This window comes from Hylaeus volcanicus, chromosome 2, assembly GCF_026283585.1.
Source record: "Hylaeus volcanicus isolate JK05 chromosome 2, UHH_iyHylVolc1.0_haploid, whole genome shotgun sequence".
NCBI lineage: Eukaryota > Metazoa > Arthropoda > Insecta > Hymenoptera > Colletidae > Hylaeus > Hylaeus volcanicus.
In genome coordinates this window covers 26,628,415-26,647,293 of record NC_071977.1, presented here as the reverse complement: position 1 = coordinate 26,647,293, position 18,879 = coordinate 26,628,415, and the positions used below count along the sequence as shown (strand labels likewise).

At 42.3% G+C, this 18,879-nt stretch overlaps 2 protein-coding genes across 4 annotated transcripts in view; one reads left to right on the top strand and one right to left on the bottom strand.

Moving 5' to 3' along the window:
• Positions 1-18,116, top strand: part of LOC128872536 (uncharacterized) — a 117,246-nt gene extending 99,130 nt beyond the window's left edge. Inside the window, exon 4 of the mRNA XM_054115341.1 lies at positions 16,755-18,116. Coding sequence (XP_053971316.1) covers positions 16,755-16,867 — 113 coding nt within the window. The 3' untranslated portion in view covers positions 16,868-18,116. The remainder of the gene's footprint in view (positions 1-16,754) is intronic.
• Positions 1-18,879, bottom strand: part of LOC128872533 (uncharacterized) — a 357,175-nt gene that overhangs the window by 97,463 nt on the left and 240,833 nt on the right. For all 3 annotated transcript variants that reach the window (XM_054115334.1, XM_054115335.1, XM_054115333.1), the window contains exons 8-12: positions 13,317-13,410; positions 13,122-13,211; positions 12,692-12,781; positions 9,078-9,295; positions 7,309-7,447 (exon numbers count right to left, since the gene is read on the bottom strand). In XM_054115334.1, the coding sequence (XP_053971309.1) occupies positions 7,309-7,447; positions 9,078-9,295; positions 12,692-12,781; positions 13,122-13,211; positions 13,317-13,410 (631 nt within the window). The remainder of the gene's footprint in view (positions 1-7,308; positions 7,448-9,077; positions 9,296-12,691; positions 12,782-13,121; positions 13,212-13,316; positions 13,411-18,879) is intronic.

Sequence of the window (18,879 nt, the reverse complement as noted above, 5' to 3'; positions counted from 1 at the left end):
AGTAGGGCTTCCATGTTACAGGACATCCTGTATCCTGTTATTAACTTAACCTGGAACAAGAGGTCAAGAGAAATTATCTATGTACATGGCATTCACATAGAAGTTTTATATCGGATAGATCATAAGTTTAGAGGCATGACTTTGATAGTTGCAAATTCGTGGTACCATCATTTTATAGATCATTAATCTAACCTAGACTAAGAAGTCAAAGAAAGTTATCTATGCTTGCCACAGATTAATGGAAGTATCCTTCCATTAAACAGACCCAGAGAATACCACAAGTTTAACAAATTGCCCTTGAAAGATCATCTGCGACACGGTCCCAAGATCAGTCGCCGTTTCGCGGCACTTTTCAGTGTCACGAAATCGAACGATTCAAGTGAGCCATGCCAACGGAGCACGAACGAAGCCTGTTGCTATTATGCAAAGCGCTCCGTGACGGGGTGCACCTCGGATCCATATTCAGAAAAACGCTTCAATAATTTCCCTGGCGTTCATGCATTATTTACCATCATTATGCCTAAGCGCCCATCGCACCGTGAAAGTTCATTTTTCACGCCCGTCGTTCCTGAAACGGCGCGCACTCTCCCTGGATTTATTCCCCTGAAATTGGAAGGCCGTGCGTGACGAGCAGGAGTAGGCGGTTCTGCGGCTCTCGAAAGCCGGTATCGCTTTTCGACAGGCTCGAGCACACGGCCGTGAATGGATCTCGCGAATCTCGAGCAAGCACGTCCTAATGCGACGTAATCGTCGGTACGGGAGACGTCCGATGTCTGCTGGGTAGCCGATTGTTAGCGGGAAAGTGGCGGTAAATGTAAAACGTGATCGCGGTTACGACCCATCGCGCGTAATTGGGTGTAAAACTCGGGTATACAGTAGACTGAATGAGGGAATGGTCAGACGTGCATCTCGCGTCCGAAGAGTCTAGTAAGCATTTGTGCAGCACCTGAACAACTTCATTCTTCCTTCAGACTGAAGAACTCGTTAGATATTGTTAGTATCTCGGTGAAATTATATTGTAATGTCTACTGTTGATAATTTCGCAAGTTATAGACAGTTTCACTCATTAGCTGGTCATTTTGAAATTTAATTATTTGATATCAATGAGAAAGGTAGTGTTCTATCTCTATTGCAATGCGTGCCATAGATAAACCTCGGTAATGTAGAGTACACAATCGATAATGCAGAGTACACTGTACCAGTAAGACTCGGTAACGTAGAGGACTCAACGAGTAAAGCAGATCGCCCCGTTGTCAATCTAAATCATTTCTTCTATAAATTTCGCAACCAACTACCTATTCACAATGAAATACAGTAACAATTGTATCCTCTATCTCTCATCTACGTAAAATCACGAGAAAACTGACTGCGTGAGACTCTTAAGCCCGTTTCGAGTGCGACAAAAAGGCTAACGAACCGCATCCTCCATCGCAAGCCTGTGCAATTACGGAATTAGTCCGTAATACCTGAAACAACATCGGGAGGATCGGTCCAGCGTCCGATTCAGCACACTTTCCCACACACGCCTGTAATTCCGTACGCGACGCTCGCTCTCGTCGAGAGGGAGGAACCGGTGTTACAGCAATTAATTCGAACCCGATCGGTCCGCCTCTGATCCTTCTTCGTCTTCCCTCATTTTTTTCCTCGTTTTTATTCGCCTTCTTTTCGCCTCGCCTCCTCCCCTGGCCGCCGGTCGGTTACACGCGCGCTATTTCCGTGAACCAAATACGGCGGCCGGTCGAAGACGTGCAACGTCGCGAGGGCAGGAGGGTGGAGGACGAAGGTGGTTGTTGCCAGACGATCGAAGTGGAACGCGTAATAACGGAATGCAGCGAGCTGATCCGCTTCGGAGCTGCCCTGAGGTTGTTGCTGCAGGTCCGTGGTACCCGTGTCTGGCTGGTCCCTCGGGGGCACGAGGTGTGGGCGTTCTCCATTTTGGGGGAACGGTGGTTAGGTCTCTTCGTGGTAGGGTGGAGTTTAGGTTAGAGCGAACTTCGCGAAGATAGGAACGTTGAGTATCTGACTCACTACTATAAATTTGGAGAGATTCATTTCTGCTACTTTGATTATCGTTTCTAGAGCGTTGTAGGAACAGTATTTATCGTAGACATGAAAAAATACCAAAGTATGAATAATCTCTACAATTTTAAATAAAAATTTCAAATTGTTCAGCTTTGAGCAAACACAAATACCGTCGACAAAATTGTTAATACCTATGTGGTAACGTTTATTTTACCGATGAATTTATATTTTAATATTAAAAAATATCAAACTATAGCTAATTCATTCCACAATTTTACATAAAAATTTCAGATTACTCGCGTGCATCTTTCTTCGCAAATAATTCTTCAAATTTCTTTCTTCCAATTAGCGAGAGACGACACTTCTGTGATCAATATCCAACCATACCGACGATTCAAATTTGATTTTACACAGCTCGAATCGAAATTCCTCCTAGCATTTATTTTTCTCGACGTGAAAGCAGTACATGTCCTGACGGGATAATTAAACAATCGTCGGTACCGACCCACTTCACGCGAGAAATCCGCGTCCTTCCTCGCGCCTGCTCGAACAACGCGCGCCACTGTTCACCACTGGGAAAAAAGAAGAAGAACCGAGCATGCTCTCTGGGATATATATGATGTGCGATCGTTTCGATCAAGATCGAACGTCGTCTTATATGGAGAGACGTTTCGCTGCAAAGGCAACTGCGTTGTCGACGGCCGCATCCATGAGAAGCCCACCCTATTTGTTTATTCGCGGTACTTCGGCCTCGAAGAACAATCCCGTCGTAATTGCGCCGCCGTCTTATCGAGATCCCACGACCACTGATAAAAAACGAGAAAAAGTGATCGATCTGTTCAATAATATTATTTATTTAAGCAACTGGTTGTCATCTTAGGTGATGAGGGTACCAGAAGCAAGCGTTGCATTTGTGACGTAATCAATTTAATTTGAGCAGGTAATTAAGCTTGGCATTTCTAAGATTTTTATGAATAAATTACAAAATTTAATGCTTCGTTAGGCAGGTAATCGTTGAACTCTCATGAATTTTAAAATAAATGTAAGGTGTAGAATTAGACCTCTGCTAGCTTGAGTTACAGAACTTGAACTGAGATAGCTTTGAGTCATAGGACCTGCACTCGATTGACTTTGAATTATAGAACTTCAGCTCAAAGTACTTTAGAGTTGTGGATTTCGAGATGATACTGCTTTGAGTTATAAAACTCGGGCTCGGATTGCTTTGAGTCATGAAACTTAAGCTGAGAGCTACATTATTCCAAAGAGTAACGCTTGCACTGATTACCAAGTGTTTAATTTAATTTTTCTTCATCTGGGCGGACAACGTTTTCGCGCGATCAAAGTATCAGACACCACCGTTATCAGGCGATCGAAATTAAAATCGTGATGGGAAGTCCGAGGGCCAGGTGAAAGTCAACGACACGTCCGAGCGTATGACTTGATTCAGAGACGTGTCAGCGCGGGAACGAGTGGAGCACATCTCGTATCTAATTATCGAGGAACGCTTTGTGCGTATAAGAAGCCGAACAACCGTTTGCAGGCTTAACGATCCGCCATAAGAAAGGAATCGACCATCGAAAGAGATCGTCGAGAAACGTTGCTATTGGCATTGCCGGCTCGAGCTGGCTACGCTTTAGGAATAAATGAAAAACTTCAATGGCAATTTCTCCCTTTGATATTTCTCTGAGCGATTTAATTGGTTAGCCACACGAATTATATTTGTATCTAGATGCATATCACGAATATTTTCACTTACTAAAGCCTGAAAAGGAGTTGTTATTTTTCTATACGGTGTTTTATTGAATGAATAAATTATTATATTTCCATTTGTCTCGTCTGTAATATTTTATACAAGTTTAAACATTCATACGTTAGACAACTCAAAGAATGCAGTTCGGTTACTTTGTTCAAGCATCTATGTCTTGTTACTAGGTGTGTTACTACGTCCATGGCTTGCTACTAGGATCAGACGAGCGATATTTCCACAAAATTTCGGTCATCGTCGTCGTTGACCTCCTTAAAGTCACTAAGCAACTGACCGCCTCGATGAAAGTTATAAGAAAGTGATGGGAAACTTTAGACAGATCAGCTCGCATGGGTGCTGTCATTAGAGGGGCAGAAACTTTCTTAAACTGTTCGATATAAGCTGACACTTGCTCAAATTACGAACGTGTGAATCTTTCGACGAGACTTCGCCGATGGCCTGCGCATCCTCTCGTCCGGCGTGCCTTGCTTTCTTTATCGCAGGATGAAAAGGCTTTACGAGCGAGTGGTCGCGAATATAAAGCGACAGAATTCAATGATAGGCCACGTTTACGCTAACCCTTTCTGGGTTAATTCCATTATATATGGATTATAATCCAACATGGGTATCGGTGATGTTAGTCCCATAACACGTGCAAATTTTTCTAGTTTTTATATGGGATCGTTAACGTTTGAGAATATCATAAATAGTGATATTTGCATACTGAATTTTATTTTATTTTTAGTTCCAATTCGTACTAGACCTATAATTTTTAAAGTACTCTGAATTCTCCATATTTGTCATACAATTTTTCTAATAATGCTATATAAAATTTTACGATAGTCGTACTGTTTTTCTGAATTAAAATAATTAATTAAAGCCATAAAGAGTTTCCTGTGCTATAAATGTCCTTCTCGCCAGAAGGAATACATATCGTACATGCTGTGACGACATTTTCCTCTTGAAAATTAAAATGAAGTAAATTTATATTCCACCTACCAAATTACCATACATAAATTAATTCTGAATCAAATAAGAAGAAATCGTATGCAATTGGTGACAAGTCTAAAATTGGGATAACGAAGGCTGTCAGGCTCGTGGCACGTGACTCAGCTGGATCCAGCTTCCGATGTTGCTGGATCATACGACGTGTTTCGTAGCAGCGACACGATTACATCACGTACCTTCACGTGTTTCCGCCTGAAACGGAGTTGTCACGTGTGTCGCGCGTACGTGCGGATCGTGTCGAGCCCACATGTCCGTCTACGTACACGTGCTATGTACGACAAAGTGATTACACGTTTAATTAGCATGATACAATGAGCCGTCGCGAATAACGCGGATCTGCTCGACCATTAACTACCGCGGGTGGGTTTAAGAAGAAACGAAGCTATTTCAGCCATGACCGTTTGCCGTAATTAATTTCTCTATCCCACGAGCCGTTTACGTAATCCTTTTTTTTTTTATTTCCGACTATTCCAATCGTCCTTAGATATTGCTGTTCGTCCTGAGAATGTTAATTTAAGCACCTTTAATGGGTCGTTTGGAAATATTACCATTTGCTCAGCTATGCTTGCGAGTTTAATGGTTCTCCAGAAAAAGAGTCCTGTCGTTTAGTAAATTAATGACGTTTACCTTCGCGTAGCTCACTGGAATGGATCATTAATCCTAGACAGACTAGGAAGAAGCATGTCGAGTCCAATCAGAGAATCGTAAGAATATTCCAGGACTCGTAATTTATTTTTAAAGACATATATTCTATCTATATATTTAACGTTCTATATATATCTGTTGGTTTTTAGAAACGTTTCAATTCTTGCTCGCCCATTTAATAAAATCTTCTGAAGCAACATGCAGGCAAATACTGTTAAATAATTCTTTTAAAATGCCTGGTAAATTAAATCTTACAAGAACTGGATAGGAAAAAGGAAAAACAATAATGATTTAAATCCTCAGCTGAGAAAACTCGTAACCTTGCCTCCCCAGTGCTTCGTCGATTCACAGCCCTCGGAAGCGTCCATCTTCTCATCTTAAAGGACCGTCCACCGTTTGCCTGTCAATTTATTGCGAATTTACGGCGACGTTCACGCGAGCATTAAGGTTTTTTTTCACTGTTAAACCTGTTCTCGTCCCAGTCTTAGCCATTCTGTCTGTCAGGAGGGCTCCTTCGCGCGGAAGTGTGAAACCCGATCCTTCTTCCGCGATCCTCCGCAAGGATCGAACGATTCCCACAACACAGCGGTTAATTGGCCCGTTTATCGAAGCCAGGAAACGTTCTGTTACCGATTAGAGGCCAATGCATCGTTCCTAAAGTAATCGTACACATTTACCTCGTCGTCAATTAGCAAATTTACATTGCCCCGCCATTTTGGGGAACGCCGGAGAGGCGGTCGCCCTCAAAGGGGATAGACAAAGGGCGCCTTATTCGCGTTCGACGAAACTTTCACTTCGAAAATCGCACGGTTGGCCGATTCCCGATCATCGAAGCAGTGTCTCGCTTGTTCGCTCCAACGAGGGAAGATCGATCGAGACGCGTCTCGTTTGTTCCCCCTCCGAGGATCACGGATCACGGATTCAGGCTTTTCCACGGGCAGAGCGCTTCGGAGGTAGCGGTAACCTCGTTTCTGGCATCCTCGACGACCTCGAGAGCCGATGTTCGGCCTCCTTTGCGGGGAGTCATCGAACATGTCGTCGCACGCTACGGTCCCCTGCTTCCTTCCCATCCCGAGCGAAACGGGCGGCTCGGATACCGAAGCGAATACACGCGCTAATGCTCCGCCAACCGTATTAGGCGTATGGAAATCACGAGCGCGATTAGCCGTGCCCTTCGTCCAGCATCCTCCTGTTATCGTCGTCGTTCCCATAATGGCCCTTGCGGGGGAGACTTGGCGAATGCTCGCACACGCGCGGTTACAGACATTCGATATGCTCGAATCTTGAATAATAGCGATCGCAGATGTAACGATTTTGTAGTGAGTAGGAGGTACTACTAGAGAGAGTGATGGTGTGATTATAGATATAATGAATTCAAAGCAGGAAAAAAAAGTCTGATGGAAGAGATTGAATTATTACGCTTGGCTGCTGATACAGGTGGATGTGAGGTGGAAGATTACCTCCGGATGCTGAGATGCTCTTTGGAATCTGTGAGATAAAGTTAGATGAAACTTTGTGGAGGTGTAACATTTTGAGCAGAGTAGATGTTTTTAACAGGCGTGGGTCTAAACAGACCTAGGACTCAACACTGCGACATTCAACACTCTCACTAAGTAGCTGAATTGGTATTACTATTAAATTGCAAGTAGCGCGATTGTTCTCAGCAGGCGTGGGTCCAGAAAGACCCAGCCTCAAGAGTACTAGGCACAACACTCAAACCTAACAAGCTGAACTTGTAGGCTCGTTACACATTCCCGTAACTCCCAAAGATAATTTCGCAATATTTACGCCCTGTAGAATACGTCTATCATCATGTCTGAATTCTGTAAAGTCTACCCTCGCGAAATCGGTTCGCAGAACGATCATGGCAATTTTCTCCTGGGACTTACCTCACGCGCCTGGTCCTCGATGCTCCGAAGAACCGCGAGATTGCGAATGGTCGCCCGCCGGGACTCGAACGACGATTCCAGTCTGGTGGCAGCGTTCCCGACCTCCTCCACCAATCTCCGTGCCCGTTTCACCGACAATCTGGAAAGATAAAAAGGAACCGTGATCGCGAGGCGCACCGTTAGGAATTCTTGTTGCCCCTTATCGCTAACGAAACATCGAACCCTAACTCGCGAGAGTCCCCATAGCATAAGGCACGAGTGGGCGCTGACTAACACGCCGCGGACGTTATCTTCGCATTAAACTGTCCTTAGCTTAGCCGTGCAACGGCGAGAACGTACTCGTGGAATACTGTATGCACGTATAACCGCCGGAAAGTTACACGTTGCGCGCACACACGTGAACGTTACAGGGTGACCGTTGGGAAGTTCGCTGGAGTCGAACCGTTATCTCTACCCATCGTTCCGGGGGTGGTTTTCCCACGTAGGACACCTGGGAGCCGTCTATTTGGATCTAACTGGTGGAAAACGGTTCACGGGAAATAAGGTTAAGTTTTGGAGAATTTGTTTCGTTTATGGTTTATTCTCGTTATGATCGATGTGTATTTTTATTTTTGGTCCTTTGTTATTTATATTGGAATTTGTATGTATAACTTCTATGTTTTCAACAAATGTATCTGGTTCTAAGGAAGATTGAGGAAAGTCTAAATAAAAGAAAATTAATTAAATTATACCTCTGATTGAATTGTGAAGCAAATTGAAGTTCATTTGAAATGTTACTTACAGTTATTAAGAGAAGGTAGATCATCAGAAAATTGATTGAGGGTAGCTTTTATTGACGTATGAAGTACTTTATGACATTAGAAATAAATAACTTTATTAATAATCATACCTTGAATAATACTAGCAAGCTGCCATTTCATAATCATAGACAGTGGACTTAAATTGACATCGAAAATAGTTGTCAATTCTCGAGAAAGGACCAAACAATATGAGAAACTGTTTGACGCGAAAAAGAATAACCGTTCGTTTCTGTTTATTTCAGAAATTTCGCAATGGTCACCCTGTATATTAGCCTTCGCGTAAACTTTGTTGCGAGGTGTCTAGAAAATTAACGATTAGCCACAGGGGGTTGTTTCCGAATGAAATTTTTTCGTAACAACAATCCCGTGGAAGAAATTAATAGACGAATTCGCTATTTTATCGACGAATTAAATGGAGAATAAGAGAGAAAGAGATATTCAACGAAGGTGTCGTGATAATTAAAACAGAACCGTGGAGCATAAAGTCGCGCGAAGGAAAACGGCAACGACCATAACTTCGAATACCGCATCTACTGGGTGCTCGTGAAATTCCTGGGAGCCTGGACTCTAACCCAGCGTTTCCCAAACTGAAAATAATTCATTGCAGATATTAAATAAATAAATTGTATATATTTGTAGCATCATTGTATATCGTTACAAGTTTCTGCACTAATCATCAAATTTTCATGGCTCGATATTTCCTCAATTATTGCATGCATTTTGCTATTAAAAATAAGTATCATTTTTAACGTAAATAAAAGTCCAAAATACACGTTGAAGGCTAACAGGAGGCATACGTGACCTCGTAAAATGTCTAAGACTAAAAACAGATTCATAGAATATGAATTAGATTACTGTAATGTACGTTTATAAATTAATAAACTATATTTTTAAAAAAGGTCGAATCTTTTTGGTAACGAGACGAAAAGTGTATCGCGACTGAAAGAGTTTGGGAAACGCTGTTCTAACCTAACGTGCTCGAGGTGTATGAGCGGCGAGGCGCGTTCCTCCAGCGTGGCGATCGCTTCCTCAGCATCTCTGGACGTTCGTCTCATTGTGGGGTCCGTGAGGAGCCGACCGAGAGGCGTCAACGTTCCGGACAGGCTGCTGCATTCCTTCAGCTCAGACATCTCCAGAGCCAGTCTCCGTCCAGCTGCCTGCCATTCCGTCATGAGACTGTCGTACTCCTGCAAAAAACAAACAGTAAAGGAATATACATCGATGCCACGCCATTTTTTAATATTTTTCCATATAGATTTTACCGAATACACCTCGAAGTGTGTATTTTTATTTTTATTTTGTATGTTACATATTTTTTTTTTTTTTTTTACAAATTCTCTAAGATTGGTATTCGAAGAGAGGAGAGTTAGGGTTGCTTAGGATCCTACCAGAAAATCCATCCTTCGTTCTACAGAAATTCACTATAAGGACCAAGAAAATTTTACAGCTCAATGTATAGAAATTAATAGAAGGAAAGACCTGGCAGAGACTTCTGAACTGCAATGTACGGCGTTGACACACGTACGCAGAATGCGGTATAGACACACCTATCTACCAGTCAATTGGATTTGCTTATATTATGATACATTCTTAATCGATTAGAAATTCCAATCGCATGGAAACATTTTATCGGAGAAAATAGCGGTACTCTTACCGTGATTAATTGATATTGAATAACTTTACCAATTTTTGTGTATCCGTGTCATACTAACTATTCACCGAAGAGGTCACAGAAATCGAAAACTTTAATTTAAACAAAAATCAAACGACTGCTCCGAACAGATTATATCCTGTTTCCAGATTTTATCCTTCTAAAAGCAAATATATTTTCCCCTACATCAGCCATGCCAATCATGAGTCAGCAATGAGTGAAAGATTCTCGCCAAAACAATATATCATCGTCGTTTATCCGGTCCGATACACCAAGGACTCGCAATTGGAACAAATGCGAAGAAAACGAGCAACGATGAAGGCTTCTTTCGAAAAATTTCAATCATAGATAAGAGAAACCAATGCGCAAACATGCGAGAGTTCGCAGCGTAGATTGGATATATCTTGACGTCTCAATTTCGCGGAATCATCGGTCGGATTGATGGATCTTCCGATCAATCATCGCCTGCAGCCTGGCTGTTCGCTGACTTCTTCGATATCGCTGTCGTAAAGTGGCTCGACAGTCGCGATAGCTCAAACTCGAGGCGATGAGCAGCGAACGTTCATAATTCTAGGCTTCGATCCGAGTTCTGGTTAGGTGGTCGGTAAGTGGCTCTAAAGAAGTCCGATAGACTCGGTGATGCATCGTCGAGAGCAATTAGAAAAATCAATTAAACCTTCCAGGGATGAAAAGCTAATCGTTGGGGCCATTCGTCATCCTACGGGAGCACTCTAACTCGATTTTTTCTTTTACACGGACTTCAGACTTGTTCGAGCCACTTGTGTTGCGATTCGAGAGGAAACATTTAACTTCAGGTTGGTATTATTTATAATTTAATTGATTATTTCATAGAATGAAATTTAAGATTGAAATTGAATCGAGGTCTTCCTTTACTCAAGAATTGTTGTAGTTGAGAGATATTATAAATTAATTGGAGTAGTGGTACAGATCTAATCTATCGTGGTAGCATAGTAACTGTATAGTACTCGTTATGTTAAAAATGATACATCGCTCAAAAAGTAATAAATTGCTAAATATTTAATCTCAACCTCTTATAATAACGCTCCTCGCCAAATAAAATATTCTCCTTCAGCAATTTCGGCAAAACTACATTCTCAATGCAAAACGCTCCTAATCTACCGTGTTCTCTTACCAATTACTTAAAAATAGTACCTGACGCGATCATTCCGTACTGAAAATAGCCTAATGACGGTCATTATCGGTTCATTCAACGGGTCCGCGATAAACGAAGACGAGGTGACTCGGCAACAGTTACTCGCGACCTTGCCGATAGCCGATCGGAAAGCGTTACAAGGAGAAAATTGTGCTTGTTCGCAGTTGGAAAATGTTTATAAATAACGGTTGGGCAGCGATGCTCGCCGAGATAGGCATTAACTCGGTGCGTCGAGGGTTCCATCGGCGAGCATGAGATTCTTCGGCAGAAAGTAAGGACTCCCGCGGACGCCACTTGACTACCTCTTTACCGAAGTATCTCGGGAACGACGATTTACTATGCGTGTTCAAATAGCGCGCATTTATCTCTCCGCGTATCGTACGGGACTGGCTTCGACAATTTCGAACTTTCACGGGCTGGCAAATTGTTTGGCCGAGTAGTCGTTACGGGAACCAGGCCCTATCGCGGAGGGGGGCCATTTGGGGGCCATTTCGGCCCATTTATCCCGAGACTCGCAATTACGGGGGCCTCGAATTTACACGGACATGATAATTAAGAAACTTTTATGCTACAATGATTGGATACATGGAAATCATTACTTGAGTGTATTGAGAGAAAATATTGATAATTGTTGGAGGAATACGTAATTAATTTTAAACGCGAGAACAATAAAAAACCTGATAATGGTTTCATTAATCATGTTCCTCACCATATTTTTAAGCGTTTCAATGCAAATAATTTTTATTACACTCCAATGGTGAGATGAATGGAAAGCATTACTTGTAAATATTAATAAAAATAATGTAGGTAAATATAGAAGAAATACACAATCAGTAATCAATACTAAATAATGAAACCAACATATATAAAGTAATAAAGTAAAGGAGTACAAAAATAAGGATCCTGATAATGGTCTCATCAAACTTATTTAGTATATCCACTGCTCATATTATTATATCACTAAAAAAATAATCCACTTGTCTCCTCTACATCATCTCGAAAATATCAAACCTCTATCTCTCGAAAAATAAATAAAACGATGATCAAGGAAGCCGACACCCACGCCAAACGTCACGTCGACCGATCGCCTGGGAAAAAATCAGTATCGTAACGAATCGTCATCGCGACGTTGTCGAAGGAGAACGGCGAGGGTTTATTTTTCTTAACGGGACCCATTAAAACGCCATTACGTGGTTTGAGAGCCACGAATAAATCGGTAACATCGGTCAGTGCCACCGTTGGCGGATAAATTCCCCGACAATAATTGCACCGCGATTCCGAGAGGCGGGCCAACACAATTATTTCGCCTTGGCCGAGGCCCAGCGTTCATTTTTCATCGAACCTGCCGAATCACCGTCGTGACATTCGGTCAACCGATGAGATTCCAGGCTCGTCTCTTTCGCGCTACGGCTCCTTGCGACTCGGAGGTGCGATTCTTTTCGGAAGCAATTTGTCGCGACTTTCGATTCGAACGGATCGCCTCGAGACGGCTGGCTTTGTCGCCGGTGACACTTGCCGCAGGTGGAATTGCTCTGACAGGGATCTCGAAAGGAGCGAAGATATTCAGGAAGAAACCAGCAGGTTTAGGCATGTCACAGAGTGATGTGAGTGATAAGATTTATTAAATGATTAACATTTGTTGAATTGTAGATACGCATGGTATGGATAAATGAAGTGGATATTTTGTTTTGAAAATGCGATATCTTTTAATATTAAAACCTTAGTAAGAGACAACAAGTTATATAAAACTTCAATTACCTTATAGAATGCGATCCACTGCGTCCGATCGTGGGTTTCTTCCCGCCTGGGAATGTGTTTGCTCAAAGCTGCGTCGTCCACAATGGTGGTCTGAAAGCAGAATCCGAAACGAAGCCAGTATTTGACCATCCAAGTGCTCTTGTAAAAATAAACATTCCAACTATTTAGTATTAACACTTTTTCGATAAGTTATAAACTGAAAAACTTATAAAGCTATTGAAACATCTTCGGCATCTTTATTTTACAACGACAATGTACCTACACAAATGATTGAAACGTTGAAATGTTGCTTCCATTAATTATTTCTTTCATTTGAAATGAATTGTGTCCACGAACTCTACACAGTAAAGCACTCCGAACCAAGCAAACAATGATCTGAATAATGAGCCGAAGTAGACGAGGAGGAGTGGTTTAATTGTTAATCGCTTACCTTGACGCAGCTCAAAGGTAACTGGGAATCGGTCGAGCCATCGACGACCGAACTCTGCAGGAGCAGAACTCGAGTAACGTTGATTCGGTCCTGCAACGACAAACATCGCCTTTGTACTTAGCACACAATCGACACTTTTGGACTGCTCTTATGTAAATATGCTTTGAAATTGTTCGGCGAAAGTGATTGTTTTACCTGCAGAAGGGCTAGGACCTTGTCCAGGAACTCCACGCGCTCGGGGTAGGCCCCTCGGGCCAGAAGGGTGAATCCATTCCTCGCGCTCTCAGGGCTGAAATGTGAACGGAAACCAGTCGTGAGTTTCGCTACTCAAATGGTATAATTTTCGAAATTATCGTAGGCATCAAAAATGCTACGAACGAATCTAAAATGTTTAAGTATTCGAGTTATCATTACGTTATTATGATTCGAATAGTTTTATTTGAAAGTAACTATATCAAAGTTATAATTTGTATATTATTATTTAAATATTACTTTTTAAGTACTATTATTGGAATAAGGAAGTACTCGAGTAGTATTCTGACAACTCGTACGATTCGAACGCAGAAGGATTCAAGTAGTATTTGAATATTGAAGTGCGCCAACAGTATTCCAACGGAAACGTATTGAAATAGTACATCATGGTATTTAAATACACAATACTCGAACAGTCTGCTGCTCAAATACCCTTCGAACTGCGCTGACCAACCACTTAAATAATCCAAGTATTCGAATACAGAAAGGTCCCCGACGCAGAATAATTCGAGTAGTCCACCTCAATCGTTGTTCGACAACGGGAAATTATTTATGACAAGCGGTGAAACGTTTCTCGCGCGACCGCGGGATAAATTATCGAGACATTCCGTGCATACACGTGAGTCACCGTGATACGGTAGTCCGACGCTTGACAAGATCTCCCACGTGAAGCCGTGTGTCGCCGCGATTTCTCCTCCGAGTCATGCCCAGAGTGAAACGAGTCGTCTGTTGTGTCGACACGTTCGCGAGTCGATTATGCGCGCTCGTGGATGCGCTGCCATTAAGGGCGCTGAATCGTTTCGCTTTGACCTTCGGGACGGATAATTGAATTACGTTCTCCAACGGATTCGCAAGTATCTTTCCAGCTTCCCTTTCTCAGTCGCAGATACTTTTCACGATACTTCCACTTTTCATCGTCGCTACCCCTATCACGTACCCTCTTTAAAACCAGAAGGATTGTCACGGGTAAACAGAAATGTTTACATCAAAATATTTTAATTTTAAAAAGAAATCAAAATAATTATACATTATACTCGAAATAAAAAGTAATCGCTAAAATATGAACGGTAAGGATAAAGGTTCCTCAGATTACTTCCCAAATCCAAAAACCAGCGTCGTGGGAACGGTAATGCGCATCGTTCAGAAAAGAAAGTGGTATATTCACGGCAATGAAAATCTTATCGTCTCCTGGAACGTTCGCGGGGTTCCAACCCTGGCGAATCCCAGTTCTCAATTCCGCGATCACGAGACGTAGAAAGACCGTTTCACTCTAGACAGGAGGATCGTAAAAGAGTATTGAATGCAGGAAAACCGTATCATGATCCGTATTCGGTTATGACACGTGGGTGGTTTCGCGTAAGTATGCGGCGTTTCTCACGCGGCTCCAGTGGCACCCTTCTCTCTCGTCCCCTCGATCCCTTTCATACATACAGCAATCATGCTTCTACTTCACCAGTGGCGTATCCACTGGTCACAATACCGCTCTTTGTGAAGCGTGCTCCTTTAATCCGTTTCGTGCCCCCGTGTAACCACTTCATACGACTCGCGTCTTTTTCGTTTTGCCCCAGACGTCAAACGAACATCTCTCGGTTCGTGCGTGTTTCTGATGCATTCGATATGTTTGGTCTCTTCGGAGTAGGCAATTAAAAGAATGGAGTGGGTACTTTATTTCCCTTTATAGTCTGTCCATGTGAAATCTTATAGGTAGACTAATTATCGTGTTGAATATTAAGTACACCTGGTTTTATAGGGGATACGTGCTCGACTTTTATGGGATCTGTAAATATTATTTATTAATTTATGGGATTATGTGATTATACGATGTGCGAATCTTGGATATTCACGTTAGGACTTCCTCTGGAGGTGCTTCATACTGAGAATACGTAGGGAAGTGTTGAGTCACAGAAAAGAAAAAAAAAAAGAAGAATAAAAACAATTCATATTTTTAGATCTGGAATAAAATGAACCTCATGAATCTGGCCAATGGGAAACTGAATATTTATTTTAATTTCAGAAGAATATATAATTGCATGCTGCATCCACAATCTAAGAAATAAAAACAGACTAAATATACTGAATTAAAAAGGTTCAGTACAAACACCTTCACCTCTAATAAAAATAGAACGCATCACCAAACACCCAAAGTAACTAAAATATTTATAAACAGCTCTTAAACTTGGAACACAGTTTCCCTCAAAAATCTAATATCAGCTCGATCTCACACGTTATAAGATCACAAGGTAGATTTGCTCGTTGCAACCTTTCGCCCTCCTCACCAGGAAAAATAACCTACTTCCCAAATAACCCGGGAACAAAACCGCGGTTCTCAGGCGTCGGAAGCTGAAACAGAAGGTAAAATGGACATACACGAGAAGACCGCGATGATCTCCTCTCGAAACGCGCATCCAGCATGGCGAAAGAGTCGTTCTCAATTAACCCCGTGGCTCTTCGCGTAACCCGTCGAACGAACCTAACCGCCGTAACTCTGACGTACGTGGATTTACAATTCGATCGTAACTGTCTGCCCGTCGGCGGTTTGCTACGCCACTGCCCACTGCCGAAGAAGAAACTCATGCATTAGCAGCATTGTAAAGCTAGAGCCTGATGGAAGCAGCGCGTTCGGTATCGCGACAGCTCATCGTGTGTATACCTAAAACCACAGCCGCGACCTGGGTGGGCAAAGGTTGTCGAGCAAAGACCTCGTCACGACCAGCCGTTCCCTCGCTGGGATGCCACTGGCACAACTTCTGCAACTTCCATTGCCCCCTTAACGTTGCGTGAATTTTTATTTCTTTTATCAACGTGAAATATTCTGTTAACAAGGGTAATCGCGGAAATATACTACCAGAATTGTTAGATTAAAATTATGGGAGGACATTTTTGGGGGACCAGGGATGCCACTTGAGCCACCAGTGGGGCTACCAGTAATCAAAAAGTGGATACAATGTTGATGGGACATTTATTTAACACGATTTTCCCCTGATAACTAATCCAGTTTTCTAAAATAACGAACACATTGTCCATACCCGAGAGGAAAGGTCGCCTCACAATTTCAGTACCGTGCATGACACGCTTAAACATTTATTTCCTATGATAATACGCAATTTGCATGAACATTCGCGATCCAGCATTGCAACGTTAAGGGACTCGCAGCTTCAGGAGATATGCACTCCTATCGCGGTTATCGTTTCGTGCACGTAACTCAGCTTTGATAAGAATGCCGCTTATGCAACCCGCGCGTCGGAATTCCTCATTTAAAATTCCGATAAGAGGGCATTCATGCGCCGTTGACACGGCGACTGTCAAGCGAAACGTTGTACCGGCCTCTTAATATAACCACCGCACCTGATCAGCATACAAATCTTACCATTGAAATTGCAGATGTCCTAATAAGAGGAGGCGAAGACTTTATGCGGCTGACTTCATCCTTGGTAGGAATTACGCGCGCGGCGATCAAATCTTGGAACGCACGAGAAAGCAAAGAGGAGTCGTAAGGACTCCCACGATTTTATGGACAGCTGGTGAACGTGATGATGGAAAATGGTATGTCTGGTAGAGATAGAATTACTTGTTGGAAAATTCGAAATGAATTTCTTTGAGTTTATTCTTTTCCACTGGGATCTTGTATTTAACAAAAGTAGAATTACTCGAGATTTCGAAGTCAATTTCTTTGAGTTTATTCTTTTCGATTGGGGATTTTGTATTTAACAGAAGTCGAAGTGTTCCAAGTTGCACTCGATACTTTAATTCGAATTTTTTAGGGTGTCATTCTACTCCCAACGTGCACATTATTTTTTTAACTGTTTTGAAACGTTCAGGGGTTCTTTGAAAAAATGTGTGTGACTACCAGAATCATTAACTGCATTTTTGTCGAGATTTGGAACATTACTATCATTTAACTTCTACTCAAGGATGGCGACAATGACAATTAGGCGTGTAATGTTAATAATTTCAACAACACGTTTCACGAGAAAAGAATAGGAACAGCAGAACTCCACGGTGGACCCGGTACGTGAACTTTTTGCTGTATCTGCTACTCAATGATCGCCTGGGATGATTGGAGAATAAGAAGCACGAATCGTGATCGTTACTTCCTCGCGTCGGACGTTCACGATTGACAGACTCGGGGAATCGGTAAGCACGGGATGCATCGAGCAGTCTCTTGGGTAAATAACGTCGGAGAAAGGTAACACCGTAATGGAGGCCGTCAGCGTACATTCATCTTGGAGAGCTACTTTTAGTACTAGAATGGATCACGGTTGCTTAGGCTTCTGTAAAATTTATGCCTCCTATGCAATGTTCGTGATGTTCTTGTTAACCTTTCCATGAAAGGTCTAAGTTATGTATTGTAATTCGTTGATAAGCATTTCAATCTTTCACTTCGCGGCGATATTAACTTTAATGCGCGCGAAAGACTTAAATGTCAATCTCTCTTTTTGCTCTCGCTGCGAACAACTGGATCTAAGTGTTCTTCGGAGCGATCTAACTACGCGATAGTTTTAATTGAATATAATGATGAATATTTCTATGGGGAAGTATAGCAAGGATTTTTTTTATATATCTACTGCCCTCTGAAAGCGAGCGAATTGAATTAAGAAAATTACTTGGATCGCTCTGGAAACTGTTTATATTTTCTTAATATTAATGTTTATTGACGTACTGAATATTATATAATTTTTTTAAGATTTATTCCTGTGAATTTGTGAAAAATGAATTAAGCAATAGGTTATTTCAGGGCGTTGCCTGGAGACTATGCACTCTTTTTTTTTAACTATGAACTTAAATAAATTATTTATCATTCATTGATAACGAATTTGGATGACTACAATCCTGTACTCCTTGAATACTAATAAAATGATGGTTTTTGAATTTGTTTCCCATTCCAGCAAACCAGCTCCATATGAAACTTCTGAAACTTCCCAAAACAAATGATTATCAGTAAAAATACCCATCAATCGAAACCTAACTCAGGCCTGAATCACCCCACCAAAATAACTCTCTAAAATCGATTTTTAACTCTATCTTGAACTCGACTGCAGTCCCAAAGTCAAACTCTCCCCTTCGCGTAGTCTCTTAATCCATCCAGCATTCTCAGATAACAATTAGTCGGCAACAATGATGCCTGGCGCAGCTATCCTGGCAAGCCAGCACCTCGCCGTATCGCGTATCGCGCGAGAGGGAGTCACGAAGCAGATCGCAGGACGATAGGATCGCGGGGGATCTCTGGTTGATCCAGTTGTGCACCTGACCGCGTTTCTGCATGAGTTATGGACGTGCATCAATCCTTTTACACTGGCCCCGTAGGCCTTCTCTCCCCCCCCTGCCCCCTTCGAACCGTGATATCCTCCTGGTCCACGTCCCGCCCCTCTCAGCCACCCTCGCGCGATCGACGGTAACGGTAACTGGTTTGGCGAAACGTCCCTCGTCGCTATCTCGCTTTTCCCCCCGGGACGAAGATCTGGAACTGCAGTTTGTCGACCCACATCCAAGATCGTATCTACCTTCG